The 24,075-nt window shown below is 41.5% G+C and overlaps 1 protein-coding gene across 1 annotated transcript; it reads left to right on the top strand.

Moving 5' to 3' along the window:
- Positions 1-13,466: 13,466 nt before the first annotated feature.
- On the top strand, positions 13,467-16,223 carry LOC311118402 (rhomboid domain-containing protein 2-like). Its single transcript, XM_084193207.1, has 4 exons — positions 13,467-13,735; positions 14,289-14,693; positions 14,910-15,057; positions 15,305-16,223. Exons 1-4 carry the CDS (start codon positions 13,549-13,551, stop codon positions 15,792-15,794), a joined length of 1,230 nt encoding a protein of 409 aa, XP_084049333.1. The 5' UTR covers positions 13,467-13,548; the 3' UTR covers positions 15,795-16,223.
- The last annotated feature ends 7,852 nt before the right edge of the window (positions 16,224-24,075 follow it).

Raw genomic sequence — 24,075 nt, 5'->3', positions numbered from 1 at the left:
AGGCATCGCTCTAAACCCAGTCGGAATGAAAGTGAAATTAACGTTAAGTGAGAGCTCTGACCGCCCTCCATTGGTCAGCTCATCGTATTACATGTTCGGTAGCCCTTGCTGAGACCGTTTAATACGGTTTCACCCGTTATGGTATGGTATGGTATGGATTCGAGTCCGTGAGCAGACCTTAACACACAATGACAAGGCACTCTAACCTGTACGGGGGATTGGTGTATATTCCCGGACAAACTTCTCTGCGTCCAGAACCGAGGAGAGCCAGATCTTCTCCCCGGAAGGCGGGGTAATTCTTAGTCTTGCAGGGAAGAGCAAGGCTGGGTGAAGATGGAGTTTGTAGAGTTTGGTCATGACATCTCTGTAGCCAGCGCGGTGCTTTGCCACATCGGGCGCATAGTCCTCATAGACACGAAAGGGGTGCCCTTTATGTAACAGGTTACCCCTCATTCGAGCCTCGCGCAGGATAAGATCCTTGGTCTTGAAACTGTGACAACAGATGATTACTGGGCGAGGACGCTGGCCCGGTCCAGGCACTGGGACAAGGGCGCGATGTGCACGGTCCACTAGGGGATCCGACGCCAAAACATCCGGTCCCATTGCATCCTTCAGTAGCTTGGCGAAGAAGTCGGTGGGGCGAGAGCCCGCCTCCACCCCTTCTGCCAGACCCACAACGCAAAGGTTATGCCGCCTGGATCTGCCCTCCAGGTCGACCACTTTCACAGAAAGCCTCTGCACATTATCCTGCAATGACGTGCATAGCATCTCTAACTCGTCGATCCTACCAGCGTTGAATTCAGAAGCTTTCTCAAGGTCCACAATACTCTGGCCCTGCGAAGCGACCGTTCGAATGGTGCTCTCGATTTTAGTGTCCAGTTCAGCAATAGTAGCCTTAAGATCCTCCGCTATAGCAACACGTAGTTCTCCCAAAGCCCGGGTAAGTTCTGTAAGTGTCACGTTGTTACCTGTGCCTTCCGCCATGTTTGTCTCGTTGTTTGGTGGGGTGTAGACCTCTGATGTGGATTTATTGTCCTTTGGTCGCTTATTACTAGGCATTTTCACATAGAAAGTTACAATATTGTATTAGTAAGAAAAGTTTGTTGTAACAAGTGCAATAAAGTAAGTTAGGTTAGATTATTTCGCAAAAAAGTTGCGGGAGCCTCTCACACACAGCCGTTCACTCCAACATGCTAGCTCCGCCCCATTCTTTAGCATTTCTAATGAATGATTGTCAATTCAACCAAGCCAACCAAAATGGCCATATGAATCAACAGATTGATCTATCTGTTCTGTCTCTATGGGAACAGCAGAGATGTCTGACCTGGCTAAGAGGCTCTGGATTGATGTCCCATCCATCCCCAGATGTCTGTTCCTGCCCACAGCTCACAATGATTGGCTGTGAACAGTAAAGAAAAAATGTAACACTCTTTTGCTCATTTTGGCCTTGGAAATAACTTGGAAATAAATGATGTAGCTATCAATAAATAATTTAAGTAGCTACTGTTATGTGGTTGATTTGAATGTGACATACAGGCCTTTTGTGGATCTGAGGGGTCTGCACTGAAGTAGACTGTCAAGACAATATTCCATTTCAAATGTGGTTAGATAAGGAGGGATATCTGCACTTGCTTTTATTGTGATAACTGCAGTTTGTACATGCAGCATAACTAATGTTTATGTGTTATTGTTTTCAGGTCAGATTTGACTTACAGGCCTTGGCCTTCTGCGCACTTTGCCGGTTGGCCACATCACAGAATCAGGGGTGTTCACCCTCACTGGATTCAACTGTCAACACAACACTCCATTTAAAAGGTGATAACAAAAACAGAAGATTTTTTAAATATATATATATATATTTGATATTTAACACATAAGGGCGGCGCCTTAAAGCTCTTTTGATTCACTCATCATTACGATTCATCTTGCTTTCTGAGGGATACATTTCCATCAATTGATTGGCACAAAACATATCCTGGCACACACACGCATAAAGGGCATGTCCCAAATGGCACCCCAGTGCCCATATATTGCACTTATTTTGACCTGAGTCCAATGGGCACAGGTCAAAAGTAGTACACTACAGGGTGCCATTTGGGACCAAAGAATGTAAGAGCCTACCAGACGTTCTAAACTCCAAATCACCTTGTGCAGTGCGCACGGGTCTATCCAACCGTTTCCAATCGTAGTATTTATTCTCTGCACAGTGTCAGCTAGGGCAGACTATGCACCTGAAACAACCTGACTGAAGAAAGCGATTGTACTGATTGTATCAAAGCTGAACACAGTTTATGTAGTGAATTTATGCTTGGTTACGTCACAATAGGTCACAGTTTTATGGCCGCGCATAATACGTCACAGGAAAGGCTTGTATGGGACTGGACTGGTGGTATCTACCCCTGGTCGTAATTCATAACTGTCAAATAAAATCTATCTAGCTATCTAACTCAAATGGCTGTTGAGGACTCTTTGATCATCACATTTGAGGCACATGTCAGCAGGTGGCAGTGTCTTCAAATGCAGCACTTGATGATCTGAGCAACAGTTGAGCAACTTTGTGGTTGTGACAAATCCAAATGCGGAAGTCCAGTACATTTGTTTTTGCTTAGCAAGCTTGCCCGCCTATTTCTACAATTCATCTTCTTAAACTCGGATTTTAAACTTAACCACACTGCTAACCTTATGCCCAACCTTAAATTAAGACCAAAAAGCCTATTTTTGTTTTCATTAATTTTTAAGATATAGCCTATTTGTAATTTGTGGCTTTGTTATCTAGTGGGAACCTCTAGCTAGCTAGCTAGCTACCTATAATCTGGCTAAAGTTTTACGCAATATTGGAGGAAAATATTGATTATTGTACTTGATTATCCAAGTTTGACAAATATGCATTGGGCATCAAAATGATATCCGAATAGTTTTAAAACATATGGTTCAGAGGTTCAAGAGTTTTACTCCTGAGTTCAGGCTCACGAGTGGGATTGTTGCTGTCATTAGAGTATCATTTGTTTTGTTTACTGTCACTACATATTTCGGTTTATCAGAGGATGTCTTCAGTCTTGGAACGACAGTTTTTGGCAATGGGCATGGTAAGTTAGCTAGGAGGGTCTGAGTGAATCAACAGTCATATATGCTCAGTAGCTACTTTGAATGAGAGTGTTGTAACGTTAGCTAGCTTGCTAAAACGTATAGCTAATGTAACAGATGGTGCCAGTAGGCTACAGCAGCAGGCTACAGCACAACACACCAGTGCAGCTTATGTCTGTCAACCCTATCATTTATGTTTTAATCCTTTCCTCTTCCTTTGCAGTGCACAAGCTCATCACATACTCCTTCCACCACAAGACAGTGACCCAGCTACTCCTCAGTATTGGGGTTCTGGTGCCCCTCTGTGGAGGCATTGAGAAGAGTGTGGGGACTGTTCGGTTCCTCCTCATGTTTCTGCTGCTCTCTATCAGCACAGGGGTGTTGTACACCATACTGGGTCTGCTACTGTTTGGTGCATCTGCCCAGAAACAGGTGGAGGGGTTCATTCCAGTGTCCCTCTCCCTTATGGGTATGGCCACAGTGCACTCCCGTAAGGTTAAGGGCTTTCTTTTCGGGGTCACTGTACCCATGTTAGCCCTGCCCTGGCTGTTTCTGTTCATCATAACACTTTTGGTCCCACACACTGTCTTCCTTTGCAATGCCATCGCCATCATCGCAGGGGGGATCTGTATCCTTACTCATTTACATTTACATTTTAGTCATTTAGCAGACGCTCTTATCCAGAGCGACTTACAGTTAGTGAGTTATTTTTTAATTTTTCATACTGCCCCCCCGTGGGAATCGAACCCACAACCCTGGCGTTGCAAACGCCATGCTCTACCAACTGAGCTACATCCCTGCCGGCCATTCCCTCCCCTACCCTGGACAACGCTGGGCCAATTGTGCGCCGCCCCATGGGTCTCCCGGTCGCGGCCGGCTATAACCTCATTGTGGTTCAAAATAACTGATACACTCCTCTGCAGTATGTCACAGCTTTATAAGTGTGCTTAGTAGTGTAGTTAAGTGGTAATAGGTTATAGGTGTTGTATATGAATCCTGCTGCTGAACATTATGGCATGTTTGTTTAGAAAAAATCTTGCATCACTGCGTCACACATTCTCCTTAACTTGCACTGGTGAAACAGACGGTAAGGGCTGGCTCTCACTTCTGGACATGTCCGATGCCAGGGCATCAGTGCTGGACAAGAAGATGCCTTTCAGGCTGCTGAGGAACATTGGTGTCCTGTATGTCCCTGCATCAACAGAGGAGAGAAGGAAGACGGTCCACCCACCGTAAGTACTGAGAAAGCACCAGACATATCATTTATCAGACAAGACAAGAGGTCATTAAATAACAATTGCTGTGTGCAAGCCAGAGCACATAATGTACTACAGTATAATGAGGTGCAGTTATAATTGATGATCCGCAGCTGTAATTGAATACTGTACAATAGGCACCTAGTGGTCCCCCATGATTAGATAGAGAATTACTGGTATAGATAGGCTCTCTGAAATCTGTCCACGTTCTCATTGATTGCAGAATCATTCCAACCCCAGGCTCCTACCCAGTCCAAGCCTACGCTCCAGTGTCCTTTACCTCCAACCTACAGGCTACCGAGACCACACCAAAGACATTTGAAGGCTGGGCCAACTCCTACTATACACAGGGGAGCCCTGTTCAGCTCTCAGGTTATAATGGACACAACCATGGATATGGCCTCAAGCATAGCTTTGGGCCAAGTCACGGACATAGTCACGAACATGGACACAGCTGCAGCCACAGCCAAGGTCATGGACATAGTCACGAACACAGCTTCGGCCATGGACTCAGTCATGGGCATGCATCTGCCTCTCAAACCAGCAGTCACTGGGCTCCAGTGGCTCAACATCCACATTCTCAACATTCCCACCTCAGTCCACTGTCTGTGTCTGTCAGTGCCCCCCAGAGTTTCACAGCAAAAATGCCGGAGTCACTGCCAGAATCTGTGATGGTTCACCCAGGAGCACCTGTGTCTTCACTGACAGATTGATGACTTCAATCCGTAACGGCAAAACTCGCTATAGCTCGATTGAAATTTAAAGGCAATGTTCGCGAAGACCGGAAATTACATTTACATTTCAAGCGTGCTATTTTCAGCAATCACAATCCTTGTAAAAACGTCAACTCTTGGTATAACTAATAACATAAAAAAAAAAAAAAATGTCAGTGTGGTTATAAGCCGCTATAGCTCTGAACTACGGCAATACGGATTTAATCGAGCCCATAGTTGTCATTCAATGTGTTTTCTGTCTCATGTTATACATTGAGATGTAATATGCTTGGACATGTGGTTTGAGGCAGTACTTGAAGGTCCACTTTTTCTTCACTGATGTTTTTGGTTTGAATATACAAGCAGGCTCTGAATGTTCAAGGTCAAATCAATGCAAGAAGGGTTTGATTGTCAGTTGATTGTAAGACCACTCCTTTTGGCTTGTGTGTTTTGTACTTTGTGTTTTTTTACACAGACGGTAGACAAATCTCTTGGTACTCTTGATTTATATAACCTAGATTAAAACAACGTTTTTCAAAACACTTAGTAAACCAGAACAGTTTTTAGTTCAAACTAAACATTTTTATCACACTAATGTATTATCAGTTTTTCCCCCTTAACTACACTTAACAAAAATATAAATGCAACATGTAAAGTGTTGGTCCCATCACAATATATTTTACATTAGTTATCTTGTTGTTTTTAATCCCACCCTTCAGCTCCACTCAACCCCTCCCATCTATCTCTTAACACCATCCATTTTTTATTTACATTTGCCATATATTTTTCAACTGTGCTGTGATGTTTCACAAAAGTTCTGAACCTTTCTATTCTCATAGTTTCTACAGATTGTAAATTAAAGATAAACATTTTTGTTAAAAGTATTATTATATTATTGATCGATTGACTATGACTTTTCAAATCACCCAGTAGTGCTATCTGCAGAGTTAGCTCCAGGTAAATGTTGCACTTCTTCTTCCTGGACCTTTGACCAAAAACAAGCTACACATGGACAGTACCAAAACAAATGATCTAATGAATCGGTCTCTTCGCAGAAAAATCTGCAGAGCTGGGATGGTTGTATCCCCCATATATATAACATTCTATTGGTTGCAAGAATTTTGTATAATAATTTTAATTGAAAAATTTTAGGTTTTGAATCCGGCGTTGTTTTGCGTATCAGTTCATAAACCATGTGCCATGGTATCGGTACATCGAAAATCTCTTTCCAACTATTTTGCAATCTATATGGCACAGCTGTCAAATTTTTTGTCCTTAAATAAAACTGATATACTTTTTTATTTATCACAATTTTCATTAACCAATTTTGGTCTTTAATGAAGACAAGTTCCTTATTTTTTCCCCCTTCCACTTGCCTCTTCCATTTTTGCGTTAATGCTGCAATTAGTTGGTTGTAATTTTGGGTAGAGCAGACATTTCCATATATTTTTGTTAGCTGCATGTGTGGCATAACTCCACTAGTCCTATTTATGATATCATTTACAAAGATTATACCTTTTTTAAACATTTTTTTGAAAAAATAATAATATAAAAATTATATTTGAGTTTAACCACATTATTTGTTGTATTATTTGTTCTGTCTTTTCTGGTGGATTAAACTGAAATCGCAACCAACTTTCTATGGCTTATTTTTAAAATAGTGATATTTTGGAGATGATTTCATTTTCAGTGAGAGGTTGTAATCTGAATAAAGGGGAAAAGGCCATTCTTGAACATGGGGTGAGATATTCTTATTAATCTGCTAGAAAACCAGTTTGGATTTAAGTATAACTTTTGCATGACTGAAGCCTTTAGTGAGGGGTCTAATGCTTTAATATTTAATAATTTCTGCCCTCCGAATTCATGTTCATTATATAAATAGGCCCGTTTAATTTTGTCTGGCTTGCCGTTCCAAATAAAATTGAATCTTTTTTGCTCATATAGTTTTTAAAAACAGGTCCCTAGATGTAGGCTAGACCATAAGCAAATAGGTAAACTGGGATATGACTAAAGAGTTAATCAGGGTGATTTTACCACAAATAGACAGGTATTTTCCTTTCCATGGTAGAACATTTTTATATATTTTTGCTAACTTTCTATTAAAATGTATTGTAGTGAGATAATTTCTTTATTTCGGGATATGTATACCGAGTATGTCCACATCACCGTCAGACCATTTTATTGGTAAACTACACGGTAATGTAAAAGGTTAGAAAAAGTACCTAGATCCTCTATGAGGCTGTGGAGGGATCCAAATTGTGGATTTAAAAGAAAGCATGAATCATCAGCGTACAATGACATCTTTGTTTTTAAGCCCTTGATTTCTAACCCCTTGATATTATTGTTGGATCTGATTTTAATAGCTAACATTTCGATGGCCATAATAAATAGATATGCAGATAGTGGACAACCTTGTTTTACTCCTCTTGACAGCTTAATACTTTCTGAGAAGTAGTTATTATTTACTATTTTACACCTAGGGTTACTCTACATACTGTAACTTTAACCCATTTTATAAGAGATTCTCCAAAATTGAAATTTAATCCAGGCATTTATATATAAATTCCAGTCGTACTTTATCAAAAGCCTTTTCAAAGTCAGCTATGAATACCAGGCCTGGTTTCCCAGATTTTTCATAGTGTTCTATTGTTTCCAGTACTTGTCTTATATTATCTCCAATGTATCATCCATGTAAACAACCTGTCTGATTAGGATGAATAATATCCGACAATACCTTTTTAATTCTATACGCTATATATTTTGCTAGAATTTTTGCATCACAACACTGAAGTGTAAGGGGCCACCAATTTTTTTAATGGACCGGATCTTTATATTTACCACTTGGATGCTGTTTCAGTAATAATGAAATCAGACCTTGTTGAGTATCTGATAATCTACCATTTTTGTAGGTGTGGTTAAAACATGCTAATAAGGGTCCTCTGAGTATATCAAATAAGGTTTGGTATACCTCGACTGGTATGCCATCCAACCCTGGAGTTTTCCCAGACTTAAAGGCTTTAATTGCATCAAGAAGTTCCTCCTCTGTAATTTGGCCTTCACAAGAGTCTTTCTGTACAGCTGTTTATTTTACATCATTAATAGAAAAATATATATACAATGATCTTCGGTTAGTGGAGATGGAGGAGACTGAAACGAAAACATATGCTTAAAGTTATAGGCTATTTATTACATCTGTTTGCCAGCTCCAGGTAAGCTACACAAGTGGCACAAATTGACTTGCAATGACTCCAGTGATATCTTAATTTCAACATATTTATTGTATCAAATGGTAGGCTACAGTATCCTACAATGGCATACAAATTAATAGCATACTTGATGGCCGGTGACTCAGCTGCCTGCTGTGGCTCTAAAACACACACACAAAAACACGGCCCTCCCCCTTCCTACTGCTCATTCAGTAACAACCTGCCTGCTCACTGCCTGGTAGTCAGCAGCAGGTCACAGTGAAAAATATGTTTTGTTTGAAGAAATGCCATGTTTACCCCCGCGACATCGTTTTCAAAGTAGCCCAAATGTTAGCAAAACTGCGGACATGGCAACCCTGCACTGAAGCATCTGCTCGTTGCATGGTAACAATAGTCTCTCTGCCTGGTTGGGTTTCTGGTGAGCAAACCAATTATTTTGTGCACTACTGCCACCTACAGTGGGATCCAGTGCAGGACAGCAGAATATAAAACACCCACTGGTACATAACATGTCATGTAATGTCACTACAATAATTGTTCCCTTGTTGTAATTAATGAAGAAGAAAAAAACAGTCTGACACAAATAATTGCAATTTAAAAAGCTTTATTGGAATTTTTTTGTAGTTTTTTTATTTTAAAGAATAGTGCATGTCTCAAAATATTAGAACGAGACCAATATGTGTATTTTTCTAAACATTGTTCCTGTGTCTGAAATTAAGTTTCTGTGTGTATTGGAGGAGTAAGCAATACTCAAAATGTGTGTGTGTGTGTGTGTGTGTGTTGTAGTAGTAGATGGCCATTATTTATTCAAACATCTCAGTTTGGGCAGAGCCACTGGAGAAACCTGTCAATCAAACAGGAGAATAAATAGTAGTTTTCACTTACACATCAGATAGCTGCTCTTTCTCTGCTATCTCATTCTATTTCTATAATTCTCTACCTCATTCTATTTCTATAAATCTCAAAAATGCCCTTGTTATGTTCTACTTCTCCTTCTTCTATTTCCTCACCTTTCCTCAGACTCTTCTTTTCCTCTTTCTTGTCCTCCTTACTTTCTCCAACATTTTCCACCTGCTTCATGTTACTGGCCTGCTCTTGCTTCACTTGCTTTTTTGCCTTGCCCTTTTTCCTTTTGACCTTCCCTTCCTGAATAATTTGGACAAGGAGATAAAGTAATATAAGCTTATGGCTATTTTCTACTCTTGAGCTACGATATCTAGAGTTATGATATACTGTAGGACATATGGCCAATATCCCCTTCCTGTTTCCTCTCACCTGTGGGTACACTCCTGCCATTTTCTGCGCCATTTCCTGGAGCAGCTTCCTGCTGTTCTCACTCAGGTTGGTGATGGGGGCCAGGCGAGGGCTTCCTGTATTGGTGATGGGGGCCAGGCATGGGCTTTCTGTATTTCCTCTCACCTGTGGGTACACTCCTGCCATTTTCTGCGCCATTTCCTGGAGCAGCTTCCTGCTGTTCTCACTCAGGTTGGTGATGGGGGCCAGGCGAGGGCTTCCTTTATTGGTGATGGGGGCCAGGCAAGGGCTTTCTGTATTTCCTCTCACCTGTGGGGCCACTCCTGCCATTTTCTGGAGCAGCTTCCTACCGTTCTCGCTCAGGTTGGTGATTGGGGGCAGGCGAGGGCTGTGGTGGTATGGTAAGTACTCCACAGCAGGCGGAGCAACAATGACAGGGATGTTGGGTTTGGCCACAATAATCTGTACAGACATAGGGTCAAACAATTGAGATGTGACACACACTAGTGATGCGCGGGTTGACTCATAACCAGAAGTCCCGCGGTTATATCCACAGGGCGGCGGATTTAGGGTCATGAAATATTGTTGAATAAACAGAAAACAATACATTAAAAAATCCATAAATGTATAATTATTGTGCAAGTTATATCTATAGGCTATTTGGCATTAGTGCGTAAGCCTAAACTTTAGGGCATAACTTGACGCGCGCCAGATAGACTACACACCAATCACCAAACGCTTTAATTCAATAAGAGAAAAGCTACGAAATGGAAAGTTGAAAATAAAGAAGGGACGGCCAGAAAAGTAATGTTTGGAAAATATTTGGTGAAGTGTTAAAAGAGGATGATGGCAGTGCCTATGTTATGTTTGATGATTGTGAGGCACTATAGAAATTCGACAGTCACAAGAGGGGGATTCAAATAGGCCTATGGCACGTCAAGGGAACAAACAGCCTACTGTTCAGATGGGTTAAATGGAAACTGAAATCTGGACACTGACTGTAGATCTTTAACCTCTCACAGTCTTAATATTAACTCCTGCAGAATTAAGCATTTCTTGCAGTAAAATGATAGGCTACACCAAATGTAGGCTATATTTTGACTCGGGAACAGCAGTGGAGAAATATGATTTATTTCAGCATCTTGAGGGAATGTGAATGCGCAGCTAGGGACTGCTTTATCAGCATCATAAAAGCTGATAATATTTCAACCACATAAAATGTGCATCCAAGCCAAACTGAAATCTTATCAGAAACATGTCTGGTCGTTTTCAACCCGTCAAACTGATGTCATTTGGAAATTTTGCACAGAAAATGTTTCCCTTTCTTTCTTGAGTTATTGCATTTTCTTCTTGATCCCTAAACGTTTTTGGTTTATTTAGTCTTCTATCTAATTATAGACAAGTTGACTAAAAAATAGCCTACCAAAATGTTGGAAATTATAAGCAGAAACATATCCAAATTAGGCACAAAAAAATCCTGCACCCCCTGCTAAGAAATCGTTCTGACGGTGTTCTATATATATATATTTGCGGGTTAGGGTCAGGTGCGGGCCTCAGATTTTCCCTTTATCACATATAGTCGGGCGGTTGCGGATGGGTTATTAGCAATTGCGGGTGGGTTCGGTTGAACAAACAGCTGACCCGCGCACCACTAACACACACACACACACACACACACACACATGTAAGAGCCTATCAGTCGAGGGTCCTTCAGTGAAGCCCCTTTTCTCAGTGGTTCCTTTGAAGGCCCTGGACTGTCCTCAGCAGAGGCATCATTGCCATTATCACGCTGTGTGTCAGAGAGCTAGTTGGTCATAGTCCATTCTCCACATTCAGTCAAAGAGTTACTCAAATACATGCTGCAGAACATATCAGAAAGTCTGACTCATCGAAGGAGTGGAGAGAAAGATCGTAGTCCTCTACTATATCCCTCACTTTAAGCCTTGTCACCTTTCCATCCTCCTCATCCTTCACTTTCAGCGGTGGTGTCCTCCTTTCATGATCCTTTTCATCAGACTGTGTATCAGAGTCAACTAGTCAGAGACTATTCTCCTTACAGTGATGTCACTCAACAAAGACATGGTGTACAACTGTCTTACCTCAGATTCACAGTCAGTGAAGGAGTAGATAGAGATGTCAGAGTTGGAGGATGAGATCACCCCATCATCATTTCTATCCATCAGCCGAGTCACCCTTCCAGACTGAGGAGACAGACAAAGGCATGTACTTAGGGCAGCCATAGAATACACTGGCATTGACTGTCAAGAAAATGTTGAATATTTAGGCAATCCAACATAGTTGTACAAGTAGTGAGTAATTTATGGGTAATTGAAAATGCAAGTGTATTGAAATGCAATAAATGCAACTCCCATAACATTAGGGATGGGGCTAAAGACTTTCCATACTGTAGGATTCTTTAGCATTTCTAATGAATGATTGTCAATTCAACCAAGCCAACCAAAATGGCCATATGAATCAACAGATTGATCTATCTGTTCTGTCTCTATGGGAACAGCAGAGATGTCTGACCTGGCTAAGAGTCTCTGGATTGATGTCCCATCCATCCCCAGATGTCTGTTCCTGCCCACAGCTCACAATGATTGGCTGTGAACAGTAAAGAAAAAATGTAACACTCTTTTGCTCATTTTGGCCTTGGAAATAACTTGGAAATAAATGATGTAGCTATCAATAAATAATTTAAGTAGCTACTGTTATGTGGTTGATTTGAATGTGACATACAGGCCTTTTGTGGATCTGAGGGGTCTGCACTGAAGTAGACTGTCAAGACAATATTCAATTTCAAATGTGGTTAGATAAGGAGGGATATCTGCACTTGCTTTTATTGTGATAACTGCAGTTTGTACATGCAGCATAACTAATGTTTATGTGTTATTGTTTTCAGGTCAGATTTGACTTACAGGCCTTGGACTTCTGCGCTCTTTGCCGGTTGGCCACATCACAGAATCAGGGGTGTTCACCCTCACTGGATTCAACTGTCAACACAACACTCAATTTAAAAGGTGATAACAAAAACAGAAGATTTTTTAAATATATATATATTTGATATTTACCACATAAGGGCGGCGCCTTAAAGCTCTTTTGATTCTCTCATCATTACGATTCATCTTGCTTTCTGCATAAAGGGCATGTCCCAAATGGCACCCCAGTGCCCATATATTGCACTTATTTTGACCTGAGCCCAATGGGCACAGGTCAAAAGTAGTACACTACAGGGTGCCATTTGGGACCAAAGAATGTAAGAGCCTACCAGACGTTCTAAACTCCATGGACGGGTCTATCCAACCGTTTCCAATCGTAGTATTTATTCTCTGCACAGTGTCAGCTAGGGCAGACTATGCACCTGAAACAACCTGACTGAAGAAAGCAATTGTACTGATTATATCAAAGCTGAACACAGTTTATGTAGTGAATTTATGCTTGGTTACGTCACAATAGGTCACATTTTTATGGGCGCGCATAATACGTCACAGGAAAGGCTTGTATGGGACTGGACTGGTGGTATCTCCCCCTGGTCGTAATTTATAACTGTCAAATAAAATCTATCTAGCTATCTAACTGAAATGGCTGTAGAGGACTCTTTGATCATCACATTTGAGGCACATGTCAGCAGGTGGCAGTGTCTTCAAATGCAGCACTTGATGATCTGAGCAACAGTTGAGCAACTTTGTGGTTGTGACGAATCCAAATGCGGAAGTCCAGTACATTTGTTTTTGCTTAGCAAGCTTGCCCGCCTATTTCTACAATTCATCTTCTTAAACTCGGATTTTAAACTTAACCACACTGCTAACCTTATGCCCAACCTTAAATTAAGACCAAAAAGCCTATTTTTGTTTTCATTAATTTTTACGATATAGCCTATTTGTACTTTGTGGCTGTGTTATCTAGTGGGAACCTCTAGCTAGCTAGCTACCTACAATCTGGCTAAAGTGTTGCGCAATATTGGAGGAAAAGTTGATTGATTATTGTGCTTGATTATCCAAGTACTAGTTTGACAAATATGCATTGGTCATCAAAATGATATCCCGAATAATTTTAAAACATATGGTTCAGAGGTTCAAGAGTTTTACTCCTGAGTTCAGGCTCACGAGTGGGATTGTTGCTGTCATTATAGTATCATTTGTTTTGTTTACTGTCACTACATATTTCGGTTTATCAGAGGATGTCTTCAGTCTTGGAATGACAGTTTTTGGCAATGGGCATGGTAAGTTAGCTAGGAGGGTCTGAGTGAATCAACAGTTATATATGCTCAGTAGCTACTTTGTATGAGAGTGTTGTAACGTTAGCTAGCTTGCTAGAATGGTGGTCCTCTGTAGCTCAGCTGGTAGAGCACGGCTCTTGTAACGCCAAGATAGTGGGTTCGATCCCCGGGACCACCCATACACAAAAATGTATGCACGCATGACTGTAAGTCGCTTTCGTCTGCTAAATGGCATATTATTATAATAATAATAATAATAATAATAATATGCCATTTAGCAGACGCTTTTATCCAAAGCGACTTACAGTCATGCGTGCATACATTTTTTTGTGTATGGGTGGTCCCGGGGATCGAACCAACTACCTTGGCGTTTCAAGCGCCGTGCTCTACCAGCTGAGCTACAGAGGACCACATTATTATTATTATTAAAACTTATAGCTAATGTAACAGATGGTGCCAGTAGGCTACAGCAGTAGGCTACAGCACAACACACCAGTGTAGCTTATGTCTGTCAACCCTATCATTTATGTTTTAATCCTTTCCTCTTCCTTTGCAGTGCACAAGCTCATCACATACTCCTTCCACCACAAGACAGTGACCCAGCTACTCCTCAGTATTGGGGTTCTGGTGCCCCTCTGTGGAGGCATTGAGAAGAGTGTGGGCACTGTTCGGTTCCTCCTCATGTTTCTGCTGCTCTCTATCAGCACAGGGGTGTTGTACACCATACTGGGTCTGCTACTGTTTGGTGCATCTGCCCAGAACCAGGTGGAGGGGTTCATTCCAGTGTCCCTCTCCCTTATGGGTATGGCCACAGTGCACTCCCGTATGGTTAAGGGCTTTCTTTTCGGGGTCACTGTACCCATGTTAGCCCTGCCCTGGCTGTTTCTGTTCATCATAACACTTTTGGTCCCACACACTGTCTTCCTTTGCAATGCCATCGCCATCATCGCAGGGGGGATCTGTATCCTTACTCCAACCTCATTGTGGTTCAAAATAACTGATACACTCCTCTGCAGTATGTCACAGCTTTATAAGTGTGCTTAGTAGTGTAGTTAAGTGGTAATAGGTTATAGGTGTTGTATATGAATCCTGCTGCTGAACATTATGGCATGTTTGTTTAGAAAAAATATTGCATCACTGCGTCACACATTCTCCTTAACTTGCACTGGTGAAACAGACGGAAAGGGCTGGCTCTCACTTCTGGACATGTCCGATGCCAGGGCATCAGTGCTGGACAAGAAGATGCCTTTCAGGCTGCTGAGGAACATTGGTGTCCTGTATGTCCCTGCATCAACAGAGGAGAGAAGGAAGACGGTCCACCCACCGTGAGTACTAAGAAAGCACCAGACATATCATTTATCAGACAAGACAAGAGGTCATTAAATAACAATTGCTGTGTGCAAGCCAGAGCACATAATGTACTACAGTATAATGAGGTGCAGTTATAATTGATGATCCTCAGCTGTAATTGAATACTGTACAATAGGCACCTAGTGGTCCCCCATGATTAGATAGAGAATTACTGGTATAGATAGGCTCTCTGAATTCTGTCCACGTTCTCATTGATTGCAGAATCATTCCAACCCCAGGCTCCTACCCAGTCCAAGCCTACGCTCCAGTGTCCTTTACCTCCAACCTACAGGCTACCGAGACCACACCAAAGACATTTGAAGGCTGGGCCCACTCCTACTATACACAGGGGAGCCCTGTTCAGCTCTCAGGTTATTACGGACACAACCATGGATATGGCCTCAAGCATAGCTTTGGGCCAAGTCACGGACATAGTCACGAACATGGACACAGCTGCAGCCACAGCCAAGGTTATGGACATAGTCACGAACACAGCTTCGGCCATGGACTCAGTCATGGGCATGCATCTGCCTCTCAAACCAGCAGTCACTGGGCTCCAGTGGCTCAACATCCACATTCTCAACATTCCCACCTCAGTCCACTGTCTGTGTCTGTCAGTGCCCCCCAGAGTTTCACAGCAAAGATGCCGGAGTCACTGCCAGAATCTGTGATGGTTCACCCAGGAGCACCTGTGTCTTCACTGACAGATTGATGACTTCAATCCGTAACGGCAAAACTCGCTATAGCTCGATTGAAATGTAAAGGCAATGTTCGCGAAGACCGGAAATTACATTTACATTTCAAGCGTGCTATTTTCAGCAATCACAATCCTTGTAAAAACGTCAACTCTTGGTATAACTAATAACATTAAAAAAATACAAATGTCAGTGTGGTTATAAGCCGCTATAGCTCTGAACTACGGCGATACGGATTTAATCGAGCCCATAGTTGTCATTCAATGTGTTTTCTGTCTCATGTTATACATTGAGATGTAATATGCTTGGACAAGTGGTTTGAGGCAGTACTTGAAGGTCCACTTTTTCTTCACTGATGTTTTTGGTTTGAATATACAAGCAGGCTCTGAATGTTCAAGGTCAAATCAATGCAATAAAGGGTTTGCTTGTCAGTTGATTGTAAGACCACTCCTTTTGGCTTGTGTGTTTTGTACTTTGTGTTTTTTTACACATACGGTAGACAAATCTCTTGGTACTCTTGATTTATACAACCTAGATTAAAACAACGTTTTTCAAAACCCTTAGTAAACCAGAACAGTTTTAAGTTCAAACTAAACATTTTTATCACACTAATGTATTATCAGTTTTCCCCCCTTAACTACACTTAACAAAATATAAATGCAACATGTAAAGTGTTGGTCCCATGTTTCATGAGCTGAAATAAAAGATCCCAGAAATTTTCCAAACGTACAAAAAGCTTCTTTCTCTAATTTTGTATACAAATTTGTTTAAATCTCTGTTAGTGAGCATTTGTCCTTTGCCAAGATAATCCATCCACCTGACAGGTGTAGCATATCAAGAAGCTGATTAAACAGCTTGATCATTACACAGGTGCTTCTTGTGCTGGGGACAATAAAAGAGCCACTCTAAAATGTGCAGTTTTGTCACACAACACAATGCTACATATGTCTCAAGTTTTGAGGAAGCGTGCAATTGGCATGCTGACTGCAGAAATGTCCACCAGAGATGTTGCGAGAGAATTTAAAATTCATTTCTGTACCATAAGCAGACTCCAACGTCGTTTTAGAGAATTTGGCAGTACGTCCAACCGGCCTCACAACCGCAGACCACGTGTAACCACGCCACCCCAGGACCAGCAGAGTGCCCAATGGTGGCGGTGGGGTTATGATATGGGCAAGCAATGAACAGCAACTTCGCACAGCTGTTGAAGAGTGGCCCAACATTCCACAGGCCACAATCAACAGCCTGATCAACTCAATGCGAAGGATATGTGTCGTGCTGCTTGAGGGAAATGGTGGTCACACCAGATACTGTTTGGTTTTCTGATCCACGCACCTACCTTTCTTTTAAGGTATCTGTGTTCTTAGAATAAAATACAAAATAGCATCCACTCACCACTAAATTAGATCCATTACATTCAGTTTGTTTTGCAATGCATCGTTCAAAAATTTTGGAAATTCAGAAGCAGGGGACAAGTGGGTGAGGTGATCAAGAGTGTGGGCTACAAGGGCAGATTATGATGTAATCTTTGGAAAATTAACTAGTCGTGCACAGTAAAGAGAAGCCATAAATGACAACCAAGACTAAATAAAGCAAATCAATGATCTCCATTTATTATTTCTTTACAAATGCATGCTTTAAAGTTACTGTTTATATACAAATAGCTATTTTGCATATAAAACTGGATCAAGTGGTAAGAGTCATGTAACACAGGTCAATTTTAAAAAGGCACATTTCTTATTTAAATGACAACATGTACCATGCCATATTTGATTCTGTATCACTACAATAGTTGAGGGTTTCTCTATTAAAAGAAACACAAAATGACGTGCTAAAATGATAGACTGCTGAACATCACCCGTATATCATCCACTTGATTCTATTTCATACGGTTACAGAACCTCAGAAAATTGAAGTAAATATTTTGTATTTAGGCTTTCAACCATCAGCATAAGAAAATAAAACTAGATAAAGTTCTTACATATACATATCCCAGAATTAGTGATTATCAGAACACACATAAATGACAGTTAATAGATGTATTCATGTTGTACTGCAAGTGCACATACAATACAACACATATTGCATTGCCTAAATGCCGTGGTAGTGTCCAGCTAAACATAACTAGTCGGTACTAAGCCTTACAGTGGGAGAGCATGAGAAAAAAACACCTGGGCATTTTTACAGTAAACCACCATTTAATCTACAACCTTTTCGTTTAATGAACCGATGAAGAACAAGGCTCAATGACTAAACAGTTACTGCAATTTAAATGTAGGAATTGTACAGTACATGGTACAATATGAATGTGCTACTAGTATGCATATTTGACTAATCTTGCACTGCTCTCTGTATTTACACAACCTTCGTGCATCTGAATAGGCAGCCATGTTGAACTTGTAAATACATTTAAAGATGCAAATATAGAATGCTTTCAATGCCGTAGACATTTCAGGAGTTAATTTACAATATATTATTTTTTTTATCGCCTTGTGGGGATCTTCACAGCATGATAAACGTCCAGAGGCAATATTTCATATCATAATCACCTCTGTTTGCGCCTAGTTTCACTTACAAAAACGATGTGTAACATTCAATGTATAATATCTCCAACTTTTCTAATCTGATGGGAAACAATGAAGGTCTGCACTCTATTTTATAAAAAAATCTATTGGTTTATTCCAAAATGTTCCATAACCTTAAAAGGAGCGCGTGGACCAAATCTACACTGAACAAAAATATAAACGCAACATGCAACTATTTCAAAGATTTTACTGAGTTACAGTTCATATAAGGAAATCAGTCAATTGAAATGAATAAATTAGGCCCTAATCTATGGATTTCACATGACTGGGAATTCAGATATGGAACACGCTGTCGTACACGTCAATCCAGAGCATCCCAAACATGCTCAATCAGTGACATGTCTGGTGAGTATGCAGGCCATGGAAGAACTGGGACATTTTCAGCTTCCAGAAATTGTGAACAGATCCTTGTGACATGGGGCCGTGCATTATTGTGCTGAAACGTGAGGTGATGGTGGCGGATGAATGGCACGACAATGGGCCTCAGGATCTCGTCACGGTATCTCTGTGCATTCAAATTGCCATCGATTTAAAATGCAATTGTGTTCATTGTCCGTAGCTTATGCCTGTCCATACCATAACCCCACCACCACGGGGCACTCTGTCCACAATGTTGACATCAGCAAACCGCTCGCCCACATGGCGCCATACACGCTGACTTCTACCTGGTACAGTTGAAACCGGGATTCATCCGTGAAGAGCACACTTCTCCAGCATGCCAGTTGCTATCGAAGGTGAGCATTTGCCCACAGAAGTCAGTTACGACGCCAAACTGCAGTCAGGTCAAGACCCTGGTGAGGACGACGAGCATGCAGATTAGCTTCCCTGAGACGGTTACTGACAGTTTGTGCAGAAATTATTCTGTTGTGCAAACCCACAGATTCATCAGCTGTCCGGGTGGTTGGTCTCAGACGATCCCACAGGTGAAGGAGCCGGATGTGGAGGTCCTGGGCTGGCGTGGTTACACGTGCACAAAATTTGAGAGAAATAAGCTTTTTGTGTGGATGGAAAATGTCTGGGATCTTTTATTTCAGCTCATGAAACATGGGACCAACACTTTACATGTTGCGTTTATATTTTGTTCAGTGTACATGAAAGGCCTGGGGGTTAGGGGTCGATTTGGAGTATGAGCCCATTCCCAACCAATCTTGAATGAATTGCACTACCTCTCAGCACGAGTCTCTACAAAATGCTGTCAGTAAGATTACACAACAAGACAATAAGTACAACAAACATTCATTCATACGTCTTTCCATTTAGTGATTATGTGCTGACACGTTACCTCCAAAAACAGTTTAAAACTGTTTTCCGTTACCACTCACCCTCCACCCGAAAGAAATAGGTTAACATATGGGGTTGTGAGGGTGTGCTGTAACGTTAACTTAATCTTCCTTAGCTCCACACGTCCTGAGAGTAGCGGCCCTTGGTCATCAGCTTCTTGATGTAAGCCACAGCCTGTGTGTGTGTGAGACCTCCCACCTCCTCAACGATGTCATAGAAGGAATTCTGCACATCCCGCGCCATGTTCCGAGCATTCCTAGGAAAAGACAAGTGGCAGCCATATTTACAGTAGGCACACAATAATGATGGATTTTCTCTTTCAAAAAACCCTCAAAGCTTGTACATGTACTGTGCCTTCAGGAAGTATTCACACCCACATTTTGTTGTGTTACAGCCTGAATTTAAAATGGAATAAATTGAGATTTTCTGTCACTGACCTACACACAACACCCCATAATGTCAAAGTGGAATTATGTTTTTAGAAATGTTTAGAAAGCTATAAAAAATGAAAAGCTGAAATGTCTTGAGTCAATATGTATTCAACCCCTTTGTTATGGCAAGCCTAAATAAGTTCAGGAGTAAAAATATGCTTAACAACTCACATAATAAGTTGCAATAATAGTGTTTGACATGATTTTTGAATGAACACGGCCCTCCCCCTTCCTACTGCTCATTCAGTAACAACCTGCCTGCTCACTGCCTGGTAGTCAGCAGCAGGTCACAGTGAAAAATATGTTTTGTTTGAAGAAATGCCATGTTTACCCCCCGCGACATCGTTTTCAAAGTAGCCCAAATGTTAGCAAAACTGCGGACATGGCAACCCTGCACTGAAGCATCTGCTCGTTGCATGGTAACAATAGTCTCTCTGCCTGGTTGGGTTTCTGGTGAGCAAACCAACTATTTTGTGCACTACTGCCACCTACAGTGGGATCCAGTGCAGGACAGCAGAATATAAAACACCCACTGGTACATAACATGTCATGTAATGTCACTACAATAATTGTTCCCTTGTTGTAATTAATGAAGAAAAAAAAAACAGTCTGACACAAATAATTGCAATTTAAAAAGCTTTATTGGAATTTTTTTGTAGTTTTTTTATTTTAAAGAATAGTGCATGTCTCAAAATATTAGAACGAGACCAATATGTGTATTTTGCTAAACATAGTTCCTGTGTCTGAAATTAAGTTTCTGTGTGTATTGGAGGAGTAAGCCTATACTCAAAATCTGTGTGTGTGTGTGTTGTAGTAGTAGATGGCCATTATTTATTCAAACATCTCAGTTTGGGCAGCAGCCACTGGAGAAACCTGTCAATCAAACAGGACAATAAATACGGTAGTAGTTTTCACTTACACATCAGATAGCTGCTCTTTCTCTGCTATCTCATTCTATTTCTATAAATCTCTACCTCATTCTATTTCTATAAATCTAAAAAATGCCCTTGTTATGTTCTACTTCTCCTTCTTCTATTTCCTCACCTTTCCTCAGACTCTTCTTTTCCTCTTTCTTGTCCTCCTTACTTTCTCCAACATTTTCCACCTGCTTCATGTTACTAGCCTGCTCTTGCTTCACTCGCTTTTTTGCCTTGCCCTTTTTCCTTTTGACCTTCCCTTCCTGAATATTTTGGACAAGGAGATAAAGTAATATAAGCTTATGGCTATTTTCTACTCTTGAGCTACAATATCTAGAGTTATGATATACTGTAGGACATATGGCCAATATCCCCTTCCTGTTTCCTCTCACCTGTGGGTACACTCCTGCCATTTTCTGCGCCGTTTCCTGGAGCAGCTTCCTGCTGTTCTCACTCAGGTTGGTGATGGGGGCCAGGCAAGGGCTTTCTGTATTTCCTCTCACCTGTGGGGACACTCCTGCCATTTTCTGGAGCAGCTTCCTACCGTTCTCGCTCAGGTTGGTGATTGGGGCCAGGCGAGGGCTGTGGTGGTATGGTAAGTACTCCACAGCAGGCGGAGCAACAATGACAGGGATGTTGGGTTTGGCCACAATAATCTGTACAGACATAGGGTCAAACAATTGAGATGTGACACACACTAGTGATGCGCGGGTTGACTCATAACCAGAAGTCCCGCGGTTATATCCACAGGGCGGCGGATTTAGGGTCATGAAATATTGTTGAATAAACAGAAAACAATACATAAAAAAATCCATAAATGTATAATTATTGTGCAAGTTATATCTATAGGCTATTTGGCATTAGTGCGTAAGCCTAAACTTTAGGGCATAACTTGACGCGCGCCAGATAGACTACACACCAATCACCAAACGCTTTAATTCAATAAGAGAAAAGCTACGAAATGGAAAGTTGAAAATAAAGAAGGGACGGCCAGAAAAGTAATGTTTGGAAAATATTTGGTGAAGTGTTAAAAGAGGATGATGGCAGTGCCTATGTTATGTGTGATGATTGTGAGGCACTATAGAAATTCGACAGTCACAAGAGGGGGATTCAAATAGGCCTATGGCACGTCAAGGGAACAAACAGCCTACTGTTCAGATGGGTTAAATGGAAACTGAAATCTGGACACTGACTGTAGATCTTTAACCTCTCACAGTCTTAATATTAACTCCTGCAGAATTAAGCATTTCTTGCAGTAAAATGATAGGCTACACCAAATGTAGGCTTTATTTTGACTCGGGAACAGCAGTGGAGAAATATGATTTCTTTCAGCATCTTGAGGGAATGCGAATGCGCAGCTAGGGACTGCTTTATCAGCATCATAAAAGCTGATAATATTTCAACCACATAAAATGTGCATCCAAGCCAAACTGAAATCTTATCAGAAACATGTCTGGTCGTTTTCAACCCGTCAAACTGATGTCATTTGGAAATTTTGCACAGAAAATGTTTCCCTTTTTTTATTGAGTTATTGCATTTTCTTCTTGATCCCTAAACGTTTTTGGTTTATTTAGTCTTCTATCTAATTATAGACAAGTTGACTAACAAATAGCCTACCAAAATGTTGGAAATTATAAGCAGAAACATATCCAAATTAGGCACAAAAAAATCCTGCACCCCCTGCTAAGAAATCGTTCTGACGGTGTTCTATATTTGCGGGTTAGGGTCAGGTGCGGGCCTCAGATTTTCACTTTATCACATATAGTCGGGCGGTTGCGGCTGGGTTATTAGCAATTGCGGGTGGGTTCGGTTGAACAAACAGCTGACCCGCGCACCACTAACACACACACACACACACACACACATGTAAGAGCCTACCAGTCGAGGGTCCTTCAGTGAAGCCCCTTTTCTCAGTGGTTCCTTTGAAGGCCCTGGACTGTCCTCAGCAGAGGCATCATTGCCATTATCACGCTGTGTGTCAGAGAGCTAGTTGGTCATAGTCCATTCTCCACATTCAGTCAAAGAGTTACTCAAATACATGCTGCAGAACATACCAGAAAGTCTGACTCATCGAAGGAGTGGAGAGAAAGATCGTCGTCCTCTACCATATCCCTCACTTTAAGCCTTGTCACCTTTCCATCCTCCTCATCCTTCACTTTCAGCGGTGGTGTCCTCCTTTCATGAGCCTGTTCTTGGCTATGCTGGTCTTCATTTCTGCCATGCTCTCTACCATTTCGGCCATCTCTCCAGTGCATTTCTTGAAAGCCACTTTCAACCTTTCCAAGTCATTCAGCCAACTGTCCAGGTCTACTGCCTCAAGATCTCATTTTGCTGCAGTTTCTCTTCATCACTTGGATCAGTGCCCTCAACTCCTCGCCCCTCCTCCCATTGGCTTCCCTATTCACATCTTCATCCCTCAGTCTTTCATCCTTCCTCCTCCCCATCCACTTCTCAACCCAGGCTCTGAAGCATCCCTCATTCTTCTTCTGCCTCTCTTGGTTGATGTCCAGACCGTCATTGACCGTCTTCAGGCCTTCCTCCAGGTCAAGCTCTATGGAGGCCAGGTTTTCTTTAATTCTCCTCAGGCTCTCCTCATTGGTGTTGGTCCACTGTGTCTTCTTGTCCAGCTGCTGCCTGCAGGGCCGGACAAAAGGGACCACCTACATCTGGCGTGACACCTTCTTCAGGGCACTCACAGAGGCAGGGAGAGGGATGTTGGGTTTGGCCACAATAATATGTACAGACATCGGGTCAAACAATTGAGATGTGACACACACTAGTGATGCGCGGGTTGACTCATAACCAGAAGTCCTGCGGTTATATCCACAGGGCGGGGGATTTAGGGTCATGAAATATTGTTGAATAAACAGAAAACAATACATAAAAAAATCCATAAATGTATAATTATTGTGCAAGTTATATCTATAGGCTATTTGGCATTAGTGTGTAAGCCTAAACTTTAGGGCATAACTTGACGCGCGCCAGATAGACTACACACCAATCACCAAACGCTTTAATTCAATAAGAGAAAAGCTACGAAATGGAAAGTTGAAAATAAAGAAGGGACGGCCAGAAAAGTAATGT

Source organism: Coregonus lavaretus (genome assembly GCF_964263955.1).
Source record: "Coregonus lavaretus genome assembly, contig: HAP1_SCAFFOLD_1253, whole genome shotgun sequence".
In the NCBI taxonomy this organism is placed as follows: Eukaryota; Metazoa; Chordata; class Actinopteri; order Salmoniformes; family Salmonidae; genus Coregonus; species Coregonus lavaretus.
This window is presented reverse-complemented; position numbering and strand designations above follow the sequence as displayed.

Excerpts from the sequence above, each read along its gene's own strand:
- LOC311118402 (XM_084193207.1), top strand. The coding sequence starts at position 13,549 with ATGATATCCCGAATAATTTTAAAACATATGGTTCAGAGGTTCAAGAGT. Across the intron at positions 14,694-14,909 it reads CATCATCGCAGGGGGGATCT|ACGGAAAGGGCTGGCTCTCA; the intron begins GTATCCTTACTC and ends CTGGTGAAACAG. Across the intron at positions 15,058-15,304 it reads AGGAAGACGGTCCACCCACC|AATCATTCCAACCCCAGGCT; the intron begins GTGAGTACTAAG and ends CATTGATTGCAG.